General features: G+C 31.8%; 2 protein-coding genes across 2 annotated transcripts; both read right to left on the reverse strand.

The window, feature by feature from the left end:
- Window positions 1-17,784: 17,784 nt before the first annotated feature.
- LOC137922971 (uncharacterized) lies at window positions 17,785-18,805 on the reverse strand. The gene is made up of 2 exons (XM_068766087.1): window positions 18,733-18,805; window positions 17,785-18,586 (listed from the first exon to the last, which is right to left on the reverse strand). The coding sequence occupies exons 1-2, from the start codon at window positions 18,775-18,777 to the stop codon at window positions 17,882-17,884; spliced, it is 750 nt and encodes a 249-aa protein (XP_068622188.1). The 5' UTR covers window positions 18,778-18,805; the 3' UTR covers window positions 17,785-17,881.
- A 2,799-nt stretch (window positions 18,806-21,604) lies between these two features.
- Window positions 21,605-22,299, reverse strand: LOC137922972 (chorion class B protein PC10-like). The gene is made up of 2 exons (XM_068766088.1): window positions 22,249-22,299; window positions 21,605-22,144 (listed from the first exon to the last, which is right to left on the reverse strand). Exons 1-2 carry the CDS (start codon window positions 22,297-22,299, stop codon window positions 21,605-21,607), a joined length of 591 nt encoding a protein of 196 aa, XP_068622189.1.
- Between the last annotated feature and the right edge of the window lie 959 nt (window positions 22,300-23,258).

A 23,258-nucleotide genomic window follows, 5' to 3' on the forward strand; every position in this document is an offset into this window, starting at 1 on the left:
TATAACTTTGTTCAAACTTGTCTGATTATCCTTACAATTGCAAAAGTAAGGTATTTGTGTACATGAAATATGTAACCACGTGACTTTTTAAATCGGTAGCTTTATATGATTTTTCATAATGGCGACCGGAAACGTGACGTTTCGTTCATATGCGTTAGGTTATACGTAATAAATAAAATTTTAAATAATTAAAAGTAGTTCTAATATATTCTAATTTAAAACGTTTTATTAATATAATACATAAAAGATTGTTTATAGATTATCAGTTGTAGAAAAAATATACAAAAACTGGAAGTAATATTTTAGTGTAATATTATACCAATATTGATTTACATTGATGTAAAAAGCAGTTGCTTTTAATAATTATGATATTTTTTCGCATAATAATCGATACGGCCAACTAAGCCGCAATCACGTTATCGATCGACCCACAAGTTTCTTGAATGCTTAAAAGCTCATTGTTATGATTCAACTTACCGATTACGATAAATTAAAGAAGGCATACTACTCGTTGACGAATCAATTTTTTTAAAACTTTGTTCCTGTATCATGTAACTGAATGCCGGTAAGGCATGTAACGTCATAACTTCACTTTACCTTCACACTGCACTTAAAGAATAATTTCCACTTACGGAGTTTTGTTTAGTTTTTTCACTTTTTCGCACATAAATATTTTTTTTACTGTTTTGATTGCTTCTATAATGGTAAATAGTTTTGTATAACGACATTCAGGCTCGAAAGTACACTTGCGACTAATGGTGCCGCAGTCGGATGCTATATAATACAATATAAATGTAAGTAAACCTCACCCCTCTATTTTTAGGGAACGTGGGAACAGGAACACATAGGATGATTTTCTATCCAAGTTTTGAATTCATTTTTAAATTTTTTAGATAAATTAGAAAGACCTATTAGTTTTTTTTTTTAGTTAATCAGTAAGGTTGAAACATTTTTTGCTAATTATAAAATGTAATACCTTGCAACCTTGGAGATCTGAAGTATTACATTTAACTAGTTCATAGATTAACAAATGGTAATAAAATATTGCTTAGACAAAAGCTATACAGGATAGAATTATTTTAAATTCTATAACACAGCATGTTGATAAATTTAGACATCGTTTTAACTGGCATACAATTGTCAAGAGTAAATTTTTTAGCTCACGGACTTTTGTTTCAGTGAGCAGCATAACATCAATCACATTGAATGCAGACATCTGTCTTTATTGAAAATTATTCATATCACCCAATCTAACGCTGTCCGGTTCTAAAAATAGAAAGAGAAATGTTGTCTATTTTATAGAGCTTCTAAACAACATCGAAAGTTGTTGAAAAGGTTCTTTATGGAAATTTCTATTTACGATGAAATAAAATCACATGGTTATTTGTGATTAATATTCAAAAATTGGTCAGTTAAAGTAAAGTAATTTGTATTTCCTTCTAAGGGAATTTAGATGTTAAAGACAAGTTAGAAAATCGCCCCGTGTGGTTGTACATATTTAAAAGGCATGCGCAACAGCCGCCATTTTAGTGACGTTCTATGTTTACACCGCATTCTCAATTGATTGTTTTCTGCGCTTGTCTTAAAATAAGGATCAATTTTTGCCTTTTCAAGACAAAACGTCTTATATATACTAACTAATTTCTTATAACTTAGTCCAAGTTGTGTTTTATATTGTTATCAAAAAAGTTTACACGTGCAATAAACTAATTTATTTATAGCTTCGACAATTTTTCATCTTGAGCGCTTTTAAATTCTTTATTTGTTTTATATTATTCCTTTATCGTTTACCAACTTTTTGTTAGGTGAATTAATAATATAAAATAAAATTCGCGGTCATATCAGGGCTTCCGTAATTTTACTGTAATTAATAAACACAATGAATTTTGTACTCTATCCTGTCTTTTTTTATTCAAGAGTTCTTAAGTTTTTTTTTTATTTAGTTTATTGTGCTATTTACTTGTGAAAATTTTGGCAGATTGGCTTCTAACATAATTCATAATTTCCCATAATAACGTCCTACAAAGTTATAGCTAACTTACAAAAAAAAATGTAAGGTAAATCAGTAAAGTCTTATCCAAGTTATGGGGTGATCAAGGGAAATGGTTTAATTTTGATTAATACACAAAAATTACGCCTGTTTCACCATTGACTAAAGTTTAAGACCAGGATCTCCACAATATGTCACCAACGATTTCAAATTATTGTTGCTACATCGTACATTACATTGTGGGTTAAGTATGCAGTAAAAGACCATACATCACCTAGCCACTGATCTGATCTAGTCAAGTTAATAACTGAATTATTTATTACTACTAAGCCGTGACATGCAGATGGTAGGATGGTATGCAAAAAGCTTGTCCTCGGTTCCGTCAAGGCGTTTTAGAAGAGTAGAAGCAACTGAAAAGAAGAAAGAAGAAGAGGAATTAATCTGTTTTTGCTTTCGCAATAAACATTTTTGATTGAGTAATTCCAAACGCGTTTAATTATTGTATTTCAACAAAAGTAAGTAGATAATAGGTGTCCTAATAAAATTGTGACATAAATTAGGTAAATAGCATCGTATATATTCTTTGGAAAATAGTCCGACCGATTATTAGATCAAGTGAAACGAAAAAAAAATGAAACTCTTTGCTCTATTTTGTGTGGTAGCTGTTGGTTTTGAGGTGAATAATGGAACTTTCATTAACTGTTTACATTTTTTTAACTTAAATTTTTGCGTGTTTCACGAAATTTCGTTTATAATTATATGTTTAATGTTTAATAATTGTATGTGAATAGTAATTTGTATGTTTTTATTTTTATTTCTGTTTAATTTCTTAGGCTGTCTTCGGCCAGTGCCTCAGAACCCCGAGCGTTGTAGCATCGCCGGCAACTGCTTGTTGTCCTGGAGCAGAAGTTATTCTGTCCCCAGCCGTGTCCACACCGGCCATTATCCAATCTAACGCCGTAGCTGCTAGTTTGGCAGACACATTGTCTCTTCTCACTGTTAGCTCTTTACTGGCAGAAAAACTGCCCCTGGCAGGACCTGCTGTTATTGCCAGCGTACCATCAGCACCTGTATGCGGATGTGGCCCTTATGGATATATTCTTTGATTTTGTGACATTTGTAATAATGACATATGTATACATATATACTAAATACGACTAAAATATATAAAAAAAATTGTTCAAGTAAATGTTTTTGGCTGTCGAATTTTGGATATTATTGTGACAAAATAAAAAATATGTATTAATAATAGTTTCTTTTTTATTTCTTTATTATATATAACAATATTATGAAAAGCACGGTAAAAAATACTAGAGTTTGTTTATATAGCCGTATTGTTTATAGGAGTAAAATGAAAATGAAGTTTAGACAAGTTTTTGAATTACAAAATGATGTGCAGCATAGCATTACGCTTGTCATTTTGACAGCTTAGATGATCATCTCATCTTTAGGGTCATCATTGCAGCCGAAAGGTGTCCACTGGTGCATATAAAACATCCCTATAAATTTCCAATGGGATTGGTTGGACATGACTTGTTTCTAACGTCTTCTAACAACCTAAACATGGTCCATTTCCTCACTCCAAAACCCGAAAGGGCCCAACGGCTACCCACGATTAATCACATCAGGGAAACAAAATGAAAAAAATACACTGTACTTCAATGTTATATTAAAATGACGTCTGCCGCGTCAAGAATGTAGACATAGTTTAATATGAATTCATTTCTCTTTTCTTTAAATATGTTTTCAAAAACCTAATAAGTTATTAAAAACATAAATTATATTTTTAAAAACCCGAAAGAACTTTTATAAAAATTGAAACCTAAATTATTTTTGAAAAACCTGTTGTGATTATCCTTTGTTCTTAGATGTAAAGCGGAGACGCTTTTAGCGAGCACTAGAAAAAATCTTTTGTTGTCCACGTACAAAGAGCATTTCTATACGCTATTGTTAGTCCTGGCTCATCTTTTTCGTGTCGTAATTTTGCAAACAAATAATTCAAGAACAAGAAGAGAAGAGAATGATTGTTAATGTTTAGAGTATTTTTTTTAAATAGCGTTTTTAATATCAGCCAATTTAGTGATCACAAAGCGAATTCGTCTGAGTTTGTGGTGGGTTCTTATCAGATCGAGCGCGTTTGAAACCCTGGCAGCTTTAGGTTGAAGATTGTTACTAAACAGAACGCCTAGTCGACTTTATTTCAAATCATATTGGGCTCTTCTGGTATTTTTCTAAAGACTGAGACAAGTGGTCAGGGTAAATGGTCTTATGAGGATTATATAATGAATAAATAAATAACAGATATGTTTGTTTATTTTACGTAGGTATTTAATGGAAAACAAATGAACAGAAATTATTTTCTAGAGATCTAGAAAATTAAACAGCAAAAGTTTTAAATACTAGATTTTTATTGTCATAAAGAGAAGAGGTACATACACAATTTGTCACTAAAATAAACTATTTCTCTGTCAATTTTAAACAGTTTATTTTATTGACTGTTACTTGAATATACATTACGCGAATAAAGAGACATTTAAATTGGTATGAAACGTTGTAGTCGCTTTAAGTTACAAGAATATACTTCTTTCGTAGTTTCTTTAAGTTACAAGAATATACTTCGCTACGCCATTTCAATTAATTTTTAGTCTTTTTAACTTTGAACTTATAAAGAATCAACTATGATGCAAGATAATTTGTGATTAAAATGTTTTTAACTAAAACCGCCCATGTACGTAATGTATCAACGTATTATTAAATTCTAACGACGTCAGCTGTTTCGATATGATAAAACACGTTGCTATAATATTAACAGAGAAGTTTCAAAACATGTTACGTATATTATTAGTAACATTTTAGCGGGGGAAACTTAAATCCTGAACGCATTCTAAATACATGCTAGTGGACGTCAATAACAGTAAATTAATATAAAGATGGATTTCTATGTCTACGATTAAAGATATTTTAAGTAGTCTTTTTAATCTTCTACTTCTTGGTTGATGTGTAAATCGGCCCGTAACTTTATTTTTTAATCAATATCCTAGCAGCCAACTCACAGATAAAATAACCATCAAGGAAAGACATCAAATTACAGCTAAAATAAAAATCGATTAAGAACTACGAACGATATGTATGTAAACCCATCTTTGACTCGTCATTACCAACTATTGACCTGTTATAAATAATAATGTATAAAGAATAGAACAGTTGTGCGTTTTCTGAACTCTGTTCGTCAAATATAACCTAGTAATGTTATCGGGCGAACAATTTACGGTTACTTATTAAAATTTCTTTATACCTAGTCTAGCCATAAGTTCTGTTACAAATAAAATATCCGATAATTTCTAAAAAAACAATATTACTTTAAAGTTTTATATGTCATTATCTAGAGTGAAAAATAAATTACTTAATTACTTAACGTACTTAATTAGTTACTCAAATTGTCTACTCTTAGCTTTAAAGCACGCTTTTAAACGGTCGGGCCATGCGTTTATGGATTTACGAACGGTTTCCATTAGAAACTTGGTCACTGCTGCTTCCAATGATTTCTTGAGGGACTCAAAATTTCGGTGATGATTAGTGCTGGCCATATCCTACCACAATTTATAGTCCAAAGGTTTTAAGTCCGCATTAGCCGAAGGCCAATCATCAGGCCTTTAAGAAGTCTGGAACATTTTCCTCAAGCCAAATTTGGGTAGTGCGTGCCTTCGTTTTTTTTTAAAAAGGTGTTGTTGAGAGGTTTGACTACCGCTTTTAATACGGTATCTTGATAAACTTTGGTTGAAGGTTTCACTCCTTTTTCGCAAAAATGGAGTTTTGTAACCCCTTGGTAGGAAGCATCCCACCAAAACCATGACGTATACTGGATGATAGCCTCGCTGAACTTTGGCCACTATCTCGGAAGCTTCTTTAGAGCTGTGTGCATATACTCGATCATTTATTTGTTTTTGATTTTTTCTGTGTTTTTCGTCCGCGTATCGAAGTAACGGTTGTTTTGATCTCTCGACTCTATTTTGTTTTAGTGCCGGTATGCCACTAAACCTAAGTCTTATTTGATAATCCGAGAAAGTTTTCTCGGTGGGTTTCTCATTTTTCTGGTAAGGATTTTCTGCTTCCTTATGGGATTACGACTAATTCTAGCCTTGAGTGCATTAACGGCCTGGTTTGTTCGAATAGACCGCGATCGGCCGAATATGTCACGGTCATCAACAGACATGGTTTCAGTGTAATTTTGGATGGTACGATACACAAACATGCGGCTAATCCTAAGCTTTTTCAATGTATTAAAAACGTTGGCTGGCTCCTTACCTACTTTGTACATACTGTACAATTCTCTTTAGTGCCCCACTCCATTTTCAAAACAAATAATTTCTAAACAAAAAACATACAATAATGGCGGGAAATAAGTCTATTTTTTATTGTAGAAGCTATTGTTCGAAATTTAAATTTATGTTTTTTTTTAAATGTATGTAACCAGCCAGTAACAGAATTTATGGCTAGACTAGGTAGTATATAGTCTTAAGGTGATGAGCCTGGATGCAGTTTTTCATTGCGGTTTGAAGTGTGCCGTAAATAATGAAAATGCTTTGCTCATGAGGCATACTCTTTAGTTTGTCTATGAAAGTCTTTGTGCTACGGTTAATTATATGTATAAAGATTTTCTTAATAAAAACCTCTTCAAAATCATTTAAAACCTAATAATTTTGGCCATATATTGTAATAATAGTCAATACTTTGAAATTATTCAATTATTTTAAAAACATACTTTTATATCAATAGCCAAATTTAATTAAGTTAAAGGTTTTACATATTATTTTATTAGTAATAGATAGTAGTAGTTAATTTATCGACTGCTGAATTACAGTGAAGTTTATGGTTTTGAAAAGTGAATAAAGAATTGTGATCAAATAAGTTAAGTAATATTTAAGTAAAAGATGGATGTTAAAATAAAAAAAATTATCATACATTTCTTTCGTTTTCTTATTTATTAACATAACTTTAAAACAAGGATTAACATTAATCAAGTAACATTATGCCAACGGATACAATACACGAAATTGTAAGATCGTGACAATAACTTACGAATTAGTTTCGAAGAGCTAACAACATTATTTTAAGTTAATAAAACGACGGGCCACATCTCACTTCGAAAGGCTGCCTACCAAACGTGTCGTCCACCAACGCTGTGCCCGCTGATGGAACGGCTCCGTCGACTGCAATCATACCGTATACAGGGAAACAGCCACAAACTTTTATAGTTCCACCTATTGGCAACTCCCCTCCCATTGTTAAGTCACCGTATTGTAAAGAAGGCACTAGTTCAGATATAGTCGGTGTTACTTGAATGTTGTTAATGAACGGGGCTCCAAGAACAGGATATGTTTCTACAGCTGCTCCTGGCAACATAGGTGTGGTAATTATGTTATTAGGTATAGCGCCGGTAGTGCAACCTGGACTTATTGGAACCGCGGTCGGTAGTGCGTGGACGTCCTGAAACACAAAGTACATTAACAGCAAGGATTTCTCATATTTTTATGCACGAACGAAACCAAAGAATGAAATTGAAACAATTTTAATAAATGATGGTGTCTGTTTTCTCTTAATCACTTTATTTAAATCACGTTTTGAATAGTAAGGTAGGATTTTAAAATAATAACATTTTTTGGAAAAAGCACTTGTGCCTAAGTTTTAAATATAATACCATATTTTTTCCAGTGACCGTATTAAAACCATTCATTTCAACTTACATTGATAGAATATGCAATGAGGCATATTATAGCGACAAGGAGCACCATTTTCGAAGTCTGAAACCAAACTGATACTCAATAACACGACAGCTTTATTTTTATATCTTTTACGTGTTATCAAAGTTACAGAAACGAAATCATACAGTCAAGTTTAGTAATATATTTTCTATAAACATTATCAATCAATAACATAATCACTTATGACATCGATGCTTGTAAGAATTGTAATTTTGTCATAAACGAGTACAGAAATAAACAGATATGTAATAGTTAATAACTACAGAATACCTTTTTTATTTTCATAACCCTTTTTTAGTATTAAAATGAAGCAAACAATTCGTTGTAATTGTGTTCATGTTTGTGATTATTCAAATAATTACTGTAAAAAAAATTTGTATTCGTTTTGCATTTAAAAATTAAAATTCTCTTTACTTTACCATAAGTTTACACACGGAACCTATTTGTATCATCATCTTCACCAATTTAAAATAAAACATGGAATTATTTTTTAATTTTTAAGTTCACGTATATTTTCTTCACAAAATCAAAGTTTTTACGCTAGTGTCCTAGCGCTAGTCCCTGAAGCTTCTGCACAAAAGAGTTTGACAGTTGATAATTTGTAACATAACATTATACGATTTCTGATTACGCTTTCGGAAACTGGGTGTTAATTTATTACAGGTATGGTAGAAATGTTAAGTCCAATTTAGTTAGCTCTCTATAAATAAGCCCGAGGTATCTGTGATAGTTGTCATATTCCATAGAACAACAGTCGCACGCCTTATAGTAATAATACACGTATTTGTTATTTCCAATATGGGCTTGTTCAAAATGTAGTGATTTAATTTGTTAGAAGTTTAGTTTTAATTGAAGATCTTTAGATAAATAAATAGTATACATAGAGGTTAATATTATTCGTTTATTTAATTTTGTTTTAAAAACAGACTTTACACTTTTATTTATTTTTTGGGTAAAGAAAAAAGATCTGCTTTTTTATTATTTTAATCATACATGTCAAAAACTTGTATTTATTCTGGTTCAACCTTTTAAAGAAAAAAAATGGGCAAGAATGTAATAGGCACCTTTAAGCCTAGTTGAGTGCAATGGAGCGTCCGCGCAAGCAATCTGAGAGCTCGATGGTCTCTTGAATCGGTAAAGCTGTATAGCGGTCCGAGCCGAAATCTCAAAGAGCTGTGCAGAGGTTTTGTTTCCTTAAAAGATGTTTTAGCCGCCCGAAGAAGTTTAAGCGATCTCTGCGCGCTGCCTCCTCGAATCCGCCTAATCTGCAAATGCCACTTGAACAGAAATGTAAGTCAGGTCTAGAAAAAATACTAATCCATATGCAGTATTATGCAAGATTCTTTACATTAAAATATTACTTCCATGTGTATTTGCTTATTGGATAAAAAACGTTTGATAAAAATAATAGTATTTATTAATCTAATAATAAATACAAAAATATCTAGTTTTTTTCTCTACATAAATGATACCTGACTTGTCTTTTTATTAAGCCATTTAATTATTGCATCGTTTGTAAACGGATTGGCTATAAAAAAGTGGAAAGAGATAAAAATTGTTGTAATTATGTATTTAAATTAGTTTTAAAAATTTTGCTTAAATGCGATCAAATATATGAATTTTTAGTGATGATTCATGGATCTGTGATGTGGTGGTATACGATGGACAAGTCCCCGAGAACGCCTTAGGTTACCCAGAAAGCAATGTAAAGAGCTATAGTCGGAGCTTCACTGCGAGATCAATTCAGATATGTGGAGACCCACAGAGGAAACAAGACCACCCTCGTGGCTCGAAGACTCGTTCTTCTGAAGTAGCAGTGGGCAGGGCACATCGCTTCTGCAACTGCGAGCCGTTGGGACCAAAAAGTTTTTGAGTGGTGACCGATAACGTAGGTTCTTTAAGTAAGTCTCTGGACGCGGGCAGAGCAAGATCGTGGCCGTTTTTGGGAGCCCATGCCATGCTGTAAGTGTCTATCGTTTTACATCATGGTGCAGATGGCACATGAATTATTTTGACATAAATATAAGACTAACGTGCAAAATTTTACGTTAAAATACACTTAATGTAAACCTTTAGAACAACTAATTAATTACGTTGTGATAGTGGTACAATTAATTCGTGTCTTATCTTTGTCTTTTGCAACATTGAACTATACGAGTATGTAGGAAATAAATTTTATTGGTCGTATATGTTACTATAATGTTATTACAAAGCTTACGTTTTTGTTACAAAACTTTGTTAAATTTTAAGGACATTTGCGATAATTCATTACTATGAAATCATTCCATAGATTTAGTTTTAATGCCTACATTTTCATTGTGTGTACACGAATTAAAAGAATATTATTTTAATAACATGAAATATTTATTATCAACAATAAAAACCTAATAAAGATAGCTACATGATACAGGGGTTAAACCAATTTGAGAATAATCCACGACCGGCGTCGTCATGTAAATGTATGGAGCGTCAGGTGATACAGTTTCACTGACAATGCCGACTTCACCGTCTCCACATCCATATTCCACAGCACCTTGTCCGGCTGCTGGCAATGGTCCTTCCAATGCTGCCGTCCCCAGAACAGGTAATTGTCCACAAACTGTTAGAGCTCCTTCCACTATAAGGTTGTCAGAAACAATAGTGACGCCATTAGGGGCAATCGGTGATGCACTGGTGACAGCAAATCCACCTCCATGGGAAGGAGGGAATCCAGGCAGTGCATTTGGTGCTATTGGTGCTGCATGAGCAATACTATTGTGTGCTAATGCACAATCACATGGTATCCCGCCAACGATGCCTGCATTATGCACTGCCCAAACACAATGTCCGTTAAAAATCTGTAAATTATACATTTTGTTAATTAGTAGATATATCTTTAAAGACTTAAATCTGTAGAATTTTTTTTCATTTGTATTATATGCAATATTTATTTTTAAATATTTGAATTGTGTTACGTCACTTAACTCTATAATTCTTAAATCTATAATTTTCATTTCGATTCTGAAAATTTTTTTAGCCATCTTTATCATCTAAACAAACAATGGTGAAATTAATTAGTGTTATTGGAATAGTTGATTTTTTTTTCAATCTCGCTCGCGCGATAATTTATGCTTAATTAAATACTTAATTATTTACTATTATGAGCTTAAAATGATGTAAATTTGATACTTACATAAAATAAAAAAGCAGATAAACAGAATGTGATGAAATTTGCCGACATTTTTTTATTTGTTTGCTACAAAGTTAATGATGGAATGGAGCCTTGAATTTATGTAAATGTTTTTATACTGAATTTCAAAGAATGTTAAGTCACATTTCATTCCCATGTTTCCATTGATTGTAAAATATTTTTTGTATTCTTGATTGTAATGAAAGAAATCTACTTTTATACATATTTCACCGTCGCGATGCTTCTTATCATTATTACAAAAACCTATATTTCTACTATTTCTTGCACGAGTTCTTACAAAATCGAAGACGTGAACACTTTTTTGAATATTTTTTTTATTTATTTCAAACTATGTTTTTAGACCAGGGTATAAGTACATTGGAGTTGAATGACTAATAAACGAATTTACCAAACACTTACTTTTTAATTTGTGGTAATTGTATAAAGAAATAATTTGTCAATATAAAAATGTTTGCTCACAAAGACGTTTTGTGGGTTTTAAAGAGCAATAAATAACATTTTACAGTCTACAGACGATCTTTTGTATGTAACTCTGCAAAATAGCGTAAAAAGACCAAGACTTAAGGCGTTGCCTTTAATTGCTTGTTACCTTTAATTATGTTACGATCTTTCACGGATAATTTCTTACGCTTAGCAAGATCTCTTATATTTTGTATTCCTAAATTCAATTAAATGTTTTTTTTTTTATAATTATAATATCCCTAGTAGTCGTATTATCATAAGTATATTGTGAAAAAGGATTATTTTTGTTATTTTAGTTATTATTTTAGTTCTTTAAACATATAGCCTTTTATAATTAAGTATGTAGTTTTTAGTCTTTAGAAGATTAGTATCGACAACAGAAAGAGGCCACCACATTACCATCATAATTTTAACTGTAGGATAGACCTACCACAGAGATTTAGAATAGAACCGTTGGAAAATGTCCTGAATCGAACGTTTTCTGACGACCTGAACAAGGTCGTCTGACCTTATGTGAGGACGTCCAAATCCCACGTTTGCCGGTTCGTATCTCCACTCTAGAACCTTAAAGCCCTATGCGCGCTAAGCTATGCCTGCCCAATGCTACACAACTTGCCAATCGGCTTCGCTATGTGGATTAATTTCTTTCGTCTATAATATTTCTCATTACAGTTTCGATCTCCGTGGCTCGTTGAGTGATTGTGAGCATGCTTATTAGGCCCAGATTGAGACAGGATAAAAAGATAATGAAATGTGAAATAGTCATTTAAAACTTTCGGGCATTTCGGGGAAGGTAGGAATTTTTTTTTCCAGGTGACTCAACCATTTTAAAGCATGATTTCTGTTTAAAGCGTCGAGACTCGTTTAGTGTCAAAATCGTGCATTTTTTGAAAAAAAAGAGCTTCAAAAACTAGACTCATATCGTTCCGTAACTACAGTATTCACCTGATTTGGCTCCGTGCGACTTCTGGCTATACAGCGAATTTAAAAGTCTAATACGGGGGACGCCATTTTGACACGATTGTGGAGATAAAAATGGAATCGAAGACTATTCAGACTGTTTCGAGGAATTGAATGAAAATGGAGAAAAAGGGTTGGCAAAAACGCGTTTTATCAGACGGGGATTACTTTGAAGTGTATGAAATTGATTTGGAAGAATAAATAAACAATTGACATTTTATAAACAAATTTATTTTAGTTTTTGATTACAGTATTATGCTAAGGAAATTTATATTTATTAGAATAAGCTATTTAAAAAATAGCTATGTCTGTGCGAGTACCATATTGGCATCGTTAAAGGACAATTTTTTATTAGGTTAAATGTTTTAGGTAATATTAAATTATTTTTAATTAATGATTCTATAGAATAAGAAGGAATGACTAATTTTGATGCAGCTAGCTTTGTTTGGCATTGAAAATACTATAGCATATTATAAACATACCAAAATCGATATGTGAGCTGTGATTCGCTGTGTGCTGATCAATAATTTGCAAGTAATAAGATTTATAAATCAAAGGATAAAGATAAATATAATATTCATTTATTCAACATTGGAACTTTTAAGAGGACTCCTATTAATCGTCAACCTTTTTTTATCTCTATTTTATTTTTGGCTCTGCTTCGCAGTGTTATGGCTGTGGAGAAGAAGCAGGAAGAAAATCCACAACACATCTTTTCAAATAGTTTAACTATACAGATTTAAGTATATACACTTTCTGTCACAAATAGCCTAAATGAAAATAAAATAATCAAGCAACGTCTTTGCCAAGGATTGTTCTCATACATTTATTTATTTATTGATTAATTAATATTGAATAATTAATAGGTACTAAATTATTATTATCTATTTAAAAATACAAAAAAATAGTCATTCTTGTAAATTTGCTTTTAATATGCATCTTGAATTTTATAAATTGTCGTGCTATAGTGTTGTGCGATTTTTTATTAAAAAATTTATAATAATTCCGTTTCTTTAAAACGAATTAGGGATTTTTAGTTGTCGAAACTTTGCCAAAAACCAACCAGTTTATCCGGAAAAAATAAACTGTTTTTTTTTTCATTCCAAATACTATTTGTAAACGTCAAAACAATAAAACTAAGCAATTGTTGTAATTATGTGTTACTGTTCATTTTATATTCGTCAGCGTTTGGGCAAATTTTCTGAATTAACATTTTTTTGTCAATGATTCATAAATGTTACGTAATTTAAGATGATTAACCTCAATGTGTCATTATTTTGTTAAAATTTGTGCTGAAAGCTGTGTCATCAAATTTTTTATTATATTTTTCCACAAGAATTTTTTTATGTCTTTTTTATCTACTTTAGGTCATGTAAATATTATAAAATATATTTTTATACCAATTCAATTTTTTGCGGATTGTTTAAATTAGTAATACATTAAGTATAGCAGTCTGTGTACAATATATGTATATAAAATATATTTAACATGTATTGACTCCACGCTATACCTTTGGAACTATAAGGTCAATAGAATTGAATTTTCGTAGCATTATTTTTTAATTTCGTTTTTATGAAGCCCACCCACAAGGAGGTCTGAAGAAGCCTTCTTTTAAAATAGATTTTTTTAAATTACATCTCTTACAGATTCAAAACTAGGCTAGAATATTTTTTGACATGTTAAAAAAGACTAAAACTTAATTTTATGACATTATATCCACAAAAGATAGCGCGAGCCACGCAATACGGATGTGGGATAGGTAGTTATTAAAAATACCTTTCGTAAAGTTACTTCAACAAGTGGTGTGAAATATTACAACTAAATGACATAAAAAATACATGAACTTTTAAACATAAAACATATATTAATAAACTTAAGTCTTAAATGTAAATTTTGGTGCACTTATGCTATGCAACCTCTATAATTTGGTGCAGCTAATGCTGGCCCAAATCCCATTTCCGCAGGGTATCCATAACCATTGCCATAGCCATAAGGCATAGCGGGTGGAATAATTCCTTCATTTGTAATACCAATTTCACCGTTACCACATCCGTATGACACTGCACCACGTCCAATAGCCGGCAATTCTCCTTGTACTGCCACACTGGCTAAGAATGGTAACTGTCCAGAGACAACTATTGGACCTTCTATAATCAAGTTGTCAGAAAACACAGACAAAGTTCCCGGGGGAATTCGTGAAGTACTGCTGATAGGGAAATTTTCTGAAATAGTAGGCCCGTAAGTAAAAGGGGTTTCCGCTATAATTGGTGCACAGGGCAATCCCGCAAAAGGCGCCGCTAGGGGCAGGCCTGGACTCCCTAAAACAAGATTTTCTGGAACTAGCCCATTTGCGCCGACAACATTAAATGGATTTCCTATGGACTGGCCATTAATTGTCTGCAAAAGATAGTGACATGAAAATGTTAATAAAATATAAAAATTATTTTTAAAGAAAATTAAAAAATATTTGATATTTCTTTATAAATAAAACTAAGTTAATTTTATCGATATTTCACTTTTAAAACATGTACCTTTAATAAAAGAGTTGTAAAGCAAATAATGGTAGTTCCAGTGAACATATTTTTGTTTTAGAATAAACGCTACAGTGACAATAACGTTTCTAGTAAAAGTTTATATATCACTTGTATTCCTTTTTATGTAAGTAAACGAGTTCAAAATGAGCAATAATTTCTTAACTATTGCGATTGCATATAATTAATAATATTACTTCTGACCATTATCTATATTTTACACATAATCAACAAACGAAATTCATTTACGTAGAACACTTACAAACAAGTTTGTCTTGCAAAATTTATAACGACATCATTGTTTATATAAAGGACGTTTATTATAATTATTATGTACGTGAAAGTATTATTTGAGTCTAAAAATGTTACGTTTAATTAGTTTTGTCTTTTCGTGTATTTGTTTAATCCAGGTAATTATTTTAAGTGTTGCTGTTTTTCATTGCGATTGAATTATTTTAATAATTCAAAGTAGATTTTTATTGCAGATGTGCTATAAAAGTTATTGTACATTTTGCATTGAGAATGCAGAATTTTCACTTAGGTTTTATTAATTTTTTCTAATTGTTTATTAGTTCCGATTTCGTAATGATAAGATTGGGTAAATATGTCATTAATTATAATATATAGCCGTGTATTCGGGCTTCTATCAACGAAGTGTAATAATTTTAAAATAATTCTTAAAATTATGTAGGATTTCATCACCTTAATCAACATTGTTGCTACTCCACTTGACACAGTCTACGTCCATAGATTTACAGTAGGGCCGGCAGGAAGGAAACTCCAGCGTTTTCCGTTGATCTTAACAAGTTCCTCTGTCTACCTCGTGGGTGGTGTATGCTACGCTGCGCTTCCTTGTCCCTGGTCTCCACTCTAAAACCTTAAAATGCCAGGAGTTTCAAAAAATGCTAAATAATAAACTTGTGAAATTTTTATCAAGTATGTAATATTATTAAAATATTTTTCTTCAACAGGCTACGCATAGTCAATGTGCTACAACACCGTTACCAATTGCACCAGGTTATGGATTAGGTGAAGGCTATAATTCGGCTGGCTTCGGTGGCTGGGGCGATACCAGGTTTCCTGGCTCTTATAACTCGATGGGAACATATGGAGGAGTTGGAACTGCTGACGTTGCTGTAGCCGGGGAAATGCCCGTTGCTGGAAGCACAGTCGTAGTTGGCCAGGTTCCAGTTTCGGGCAGCGTACGTTTCGGTGGCGAGATTCCAGCCGGTGGGGTTATTGCAGTTTCTGGGAGCTGTTCCTGTGGATTGAATGGAGCTATAATAAATTAATTTTTGTGACCAGTGGATGAATTCTTTATTAAATGTTATGTTATAAATTTGTCTTTTGTTTCTATCTCACAAACAGATTTATGAAAATGGTGTTAAAAAATGGAGTCTTTTGTGTGATAACATAAGCAGGAAGGTCAAGTGGAAACAAAAGTATAGAGAAAAATTTAGTCGATTAATGCATTATCAAATGCAAAGGACGGCGATATCGTATACGTAGATAGCCATTTTAGCCAAGAACGGTAAGAAGATATGAGTATTTATTAAAATTAAAAAATAATATTTTCGACATTTATTCAGAAATCGGTCAACTTGTGTTGTTGGTTTGCATGTATTCAGGTCAAATGTTTGCTTTTATCTTGGCTTTTAGGCCTCGTTATTCCAAATCATTCATGTGGTCGTTTATATCGTATCTAAATTCATAGATAGACACGGATAATATTGTTGAGATGATTTAATCGGTTTATCTTAAAAAATATCTTTGTTCTGTTTCCGTTCATTTTACTTCATGCTTTATCTAGTCAATCTATATATCGTGCTTGTGACGAATAAATCGCTTTTTCTTCATACGATTGTGTCTATAATAAGCCTTGTATTAAAGTTATCGATTGGTAGGAATGAAATTTGATTTTTCAGATGCCCAGAAATTTTTAAATAAATACAAAGACCAGAAATATTTTTGGTGGCTAATTATCGTTACATGTAATTATGTTATTATTATTTTAAAATGTGCAGATGCTGTATATTTATGGGCGCTATGAGTATGAGTTTTAGGTTATCATTTAACATATATGTATTTTCTTTACTTTAGCTAAACTGTTTTGTGATTAATCCAGAGACACTAAGTCTTTGCCTACATTAAAGATTTTTTGGCTACATTTATTTCATATTCGCTGATTGATTTAAAATAACATAGTTGGCAATAGGCTTTTTTGAAATTTAATGATGGTGGACTCGAAATATAGTCATTTCGGAACAAGGGTTATTTTTGGACGGGGAAACAAAAAATCGGAATTTATGGATCTTTTTGATTAAGTGTTAATGTAATTTAATGCATTGCAGTCTGGGTTAAGTTGTTGATGCATGACTTCCTCCATTTTTTTCACGGTTTTTTTATTTCATTAATTATGTTTATTTAAGTTAGATCATAAAATAATATTTTATATACTATGTTATACTATATATTACTTTTAATATATTTCACATAGATATTTTAATTCTAATTATATCTACTAATTAATAAATTAAAATGTAGTAAGAAGCGTTTTCAACGGTACTTTATTTGAAATGTTTTTATTTTACTTCGGTATTTTGGGTTCAAACTGATGATTTCTACCACTTTCATTAGTTTTACGGCAAATCATATAAAATGTTTTAAAAAATTCAAAAACACTTTATTGTCGTGTAGATAGTAATTTTCAGTCAAGTCTTTGTTGTATCCGACAGTTTATTTTGAAGTAAATGTATTTTCTTTAAATTGTATAAATGATTAAAACCATTTTACCTGTTTTTACAGTCGACAGTTGAAGAAAGGTTGAATAAAAATGAAATGTTGGTTATTATTAAAGTTATTAATTTATTATAATTTAAAAATACATCATTCAGAAATAATTAAATTAAATTCTCAACAAATTTTAAATATCAATTACAAATTATGTTAGCCAACTGGACTTGCTTTTTAAAATAAATTAATATAATTACACAGCAGTTGGAATACCGCTTCCTAACTCACTAGGAATGTTTGCGCCAAAGTTATTAAAACCAAATCCAGTCGGTCCAAATCCTGGGCCCATGGGTAATGCCCCGTAAGGCATTCCGGGCATAGGACCTGCAGGACCTGAATTTTCATTAATCATACCAATATTCCCATTGCCGCAGCCATATGAAACGGCACCTTGTCCAGTAGCTGCCAAAGGACCTTCAAGGGAAACGCTGCCTAAGAATGGAAGTTGACCTGTTACAGCAAGCGGACCTTCAACTAGCAAATTCTCTGATAAAACAGATAGGCCGTGAGGGGCAACTGGTGATGAACTGGTGACTTGGAAAGCTCTGCTATTAGATGCCGCAATATCTCCGATTTGCAGACCAGATAATTTGGGTTCATATCCCAATGGATTAAATGTACTCGTTGTTAAAGCTTCAGTAACAGCCAAGGTATTTGCAGCAGATGCTACATTGTTAGCAGTTGCGATGTTATTAGCTGCCGCTACGTTATTTGCTGCCGCTATATTGTTAGCTGCTGCTATGTTACTAGCTGCTATATTATTAGCTGACGCTAGATTATTAGCAGCCGCAATGCTATTTGCAGCTAAAGGATTTCCTGTTACAGGCAGTGGCGTACCGAGTCCATTTCCAAACATGCCATTATTAAAAGGAGATCCCATAAATTGTCCAACGCTGTACTGTAAGAGGATAGATAAAAGTTTATTTTATGATCATGATTAAATCAATATCCAAATATAGTAATTAAAATGGTAATTTATATTGAATCAACCAGTAGCTCCCCTTAATCTGACAATATATAAGGTAGGTTCTGTAGCGCACTTACCTCTAAGAAAAGAGACACACATATTGTAACAATTGCTAAAGACATGTTTGAAACAAAAGTGGTTTTGTCAGGAGGTATCAGATACTGAATGATGTTTGAGCGTACGCTCAGATATTTATATGGAGATCGTGCCGTAATAAGATATAAGATAAGTTATTACAAGAAAATTTTCAAGTAATCATGTATGTAGAAATCTTTATCGATAATTGTGTCTCAATTTAAAGTAATGAAATCGTGACATTTGATTGTTAGTCATAATTATTTGCTGATTAATTATAATTTTTCAAGATCAATAATTTTATCATATTCTTATCCACCAAGAATCATAAATTTTAAATAAACTTGAATCAGATTAAGCATTTTAGTACTAGTTCAAGCTATGAGGGTTTTAAATAACTTTTAATTAAGCTCCGACGGATTTTTTTTGGACCTATTTATAATAATACCCTTAAAACAGTTGTAGATCAATTTTTATTACTTTTTTATTACTATAACTTAAAATCATTCAAATCATAATAAATATATATACAAATTTTTGTTTAGTAAACTTTTTAAATTCTTTATTTTTCAGTTTTTTGTTATTATTTTCGCTTGTTTGGGTCTTCAGGAGACTTTAGATACAATTTGCTTCCTACCGGTCCTGTTGGAAATTTATGGTGAGGCCTATGTCCAGCTATGGACTTTTTACAGTTGAAATGTTGGTGATTATGATGATGGTTTTAGTTTATTTGTTTTAAGAATAGAGTTCTTATTAAGTTTCATACTATGTTGTTTAGTTGTTTTGTATATTAAATTGTAATAATTATAATAATTTATTAACATTGTCCTTAAGCTTTGAGAAAGCATTCATTGTACAAATTTCCCAATAATAGGTGATATGATTGATTTTTAAATGTGAATTAAAGTATTTTCTATGCCATATAAAGATATATAACCATGGCGTCTTTGTTAGTGGCTTAATATTGAAAGTTAGTATCAAAACACTGACATAGTTGGCGTTATGTAATGTAATGATTAAAGTCTGCAAAATGTTGTTAAGATTTTTCGGAATTCAACTTTTTTCTTAACAAGCATTTAAGTATTCTATAGTGAAGTGTGGAGCGCCGAATAATCCTTAAGCTAGCAGTAAATATATACCAATCTTTATACAATTTGTACATATTTACACCCTATATAAGTATGCGTTTATTTATTAGTAATTGGATAATTTAAATAATGTATATATATTGTATACAAAGCATATTATGTTGTGTAATTAAATATCCATTATATGACATTTACACATTTATTTGTTATCTCTGCACGATCTTGGGTTGACTGATAGAGAATGCATGTACGACGTTCAGTCCGCTATGACTTAATGTAGAAAGAGAGAGAGAGAGAGAAATAATTAAATGTAAGATTACATCTACGTTTTATTTGTGTATAGCATTTATTTACTTAAAATACTTTTACATTTTATGTATAATGGAGAACTTACGCCGAAAGCATTTTCTACCAGTTGATAGTTAGGCGGCGCACAGATAAATTAGTAAAAGTAGGTGAAACAAGTAAAATCATAAAACAAAAAATAAAATAAAATTCAGAAGGAAAATAGTCACATAGGTCATATAAAACACCTTATATAAACCTACTATGGGTACTATTTACTATAATTATGTATTTATATATATATATATATATATATATATATATATATATATATATATATATATATATATATATATATATATATATATATATATATACTGTTTATACAAACATAATAAATAATAAATTCGAATTATCGTGATGATTTTACATATCAGTCTTCAACTAAAATAAGAAACAAATGGTATTTTTATTCATACGTTTATACGGCCAGAATCATGTAGAATTTTTGATAAGGCATCGGCAGCACATATCGTTAGGTATATTTTAGTTGAATATTTAAGGTAAATAATACTGCATTTTATTAACTTTTTTTTTTCTTTCTATCATGAACCACTTCTGTCGCCAATGCCTTGTGTAATTGTTCTTTTTGAGTCGGTTTATGTCATTGCAAACAGATGTTACAAGTTTTATAATTGGAAGATTTTTTTTATTAAACAAACAACTTTACTAGTTTTTTAAAAAAGTTTCTTATTATTATCGTACTTAATCTGGAAGTTTGAGAAGGTTAAACAGTTACTTGATGTAGATAATTCCCGTTTATTTCTGGAAGTTTCTAAGCTACGTTTTCTTACAGCATAGCCTGTCTTATACCCTATTCATACTCAGAAATTTGTAAACGTGGTCTTTCAAAACAGGCCTCATTGCCAAGTTAATGGTCGCTCAAAGAGCTATGAGAAGGGCTACGTTCAAGATTTCTCTACCATGTCGAATCAGTAATAAGGAGAACCGTAGATAAAAAAAAATAACATTGGTAGATAAAACAAATTAACATTGTCAAGTTGAAGAAACAGCGGGTTAGAAACGCTAAATGCTGGCCGCTTCCAACCGGTCTAATAAGAAATCTTTGGGGTGCACATGTCTAACACTAACCTTCCTACAGTTGAAATGAGGTTTTTGATTGTTTTCATAATTTTATTACTGTCAATAAAAACATTTTTTTTCTGGCTACTTGTTCTCTCATTTCAAATGGCCTGTATTTGGTGGCCAATAGCAACTACAAAGCACAATTGACTAAAAATAGTATAATAAGAGCTGAAGAAATAATTATAATAGCCAATAAAATATTTTTGTTGAAAATAAACGGTAAAGGCTATTTTTTCCCAGAACCTCGAAAAATTACAGAGTAATGATAGAATGATGCAATAATTTTACAAAAAAAGACAGAAGACACGTTTAACAATATATTTATTATTTATTACTATACAACAATTAGAATAATTTACACCGTATCGCATCTATTAAAATTGTTCAAGCTGAACCCAGTCGGTGGTGCGCCGTAGTTAGGTCCGAAGAAGCCGGGACCATAACCAAATCCAGAAGGTAAGCCGTTAGCATAACCCATCTCAGCTGTCGGTAGAACATCTTCGGAGATCATACCAACATTACCATTACCACATCCGTAAGAAATGACACCAGAACCTGTAGTCGGCAGAGCACCCTCCATTTCCACGGTACCTAGGAAAGGTAGTTGACCACCCACTGCTAATGGACCTGTGTACTCATTGTCCGAAATGACCGAAACACCCATCGGTGGAATAGGTGAGGAGCTTGATACTATAAAACCTCCTCCGTTTGATGAAGGAAGTGTGGCATGAGATAACGGTGTCCATTCAGGAGCGATCATAGGACCAGGTGCTGCAGGTGCGCCGAAAGGACTGCCGAAGCCAAAGCCAGGCCCTCCCCAACCCATGCCCTCTTGTGCCAGGCCAGGTGCAAACATGTTATTGAAGGGACTTCCACCACACTGCCCTATAATCATCTGAAAAAATAATAGCACATGAGTTAAGTTCATAAATTATTTAAATTTGCATTTTTGTTGAGATATTGCTGCCAAGTTTACGGATATCGTTTGTTTTGTCTCACCTGAAAGAGAGCAGTTTGTACGCAGATGAGAAGAACAATTTTATTAGACATTTTGGTATAGTTTTAATAAACACCGGAGTTATAATGATTATTTGAATTTTATGATCACTTTATATAGGTAAATCGTAATATTATCAACTATAATATAAATATAAATTTACGAAAATACACTAATCGTTACGAGGTTCCAATGATACGTGTCCGATAAATAGTTTAGTAACAAACTGTAAGAAATTTAATGATAATTTCCATGAAGAATTTCATAAAAGATTGGAAGCGCTGTATTTGTCCGTCCAAGATAACTTTTATTATTACGTTTATTTGTGAACTCGTGAATTTTGCAACTTGCAATTGTAATGCTTATTTCTGTGCAAACAAAATTTCTAAGTATTATTGCGTTAAGATTTGGAGTTCATTGCTGAACTAATAATACTTTCATATATCTTTTGTTAAGTTATAAGATGTCGAGTGAATAATGTAGTTTTTTGTTTATTTTTAAATTTGAAAAGCTCGTATAGTACAACTCATTAAGAAATCGGGCCCGAGGACAATATGTCGAGAATGAAAAATGAAAAATTCATTAAGACCCTTATCATTTAGTAGACTTTAGATCGGTTTATCCAAAAATAAGTGTTAGGTTAGGTGTTATTCATTTTATCTGAGTTCCATATCTGCATCCCGAAATCTGGACGTCGAAAGAGGTTCGCGCATTCCTCTAACCTCCACAGCAAGGCCTTGGCGACATCTTTGTCCAAGCCTGCTCCATGAAGAATCCACAACGGATTTTTTATGATCATATACTCACGTATTTTTAATCTAGTACTTATATAATTTTATTCATTAAAAATTCTTCTTACTTCTATATTCTTTGTGCAAGTTATTGTGTAATATAATTTTTAAAATAATTACATAAAAATTTAGAAACATTTAAATACGAGTATGTTGTTGTGAAACCGCATACAGCCCGCAATGTACCTAAAGTTATTAATTTCATGGAGCGTTGAGCAGAA

This window comes from Battus philenor, unplaced genomic scaffold (assembly GCF_028537555.1).
Source record: "Battus philenor isolate CCGP_79_NKW_IND1 unplaced genomic scaffold, ilBatPhil1.0.hap1 SCAF_20, whole genome shotgun sequence".
NCBI classification, from domain to species: domain Eukaryota; kingdom Metazoa; phylum Arthropoda; class Insecta; order Lepidoptera; family Papilionidae; genus Battus; species Battus philenor.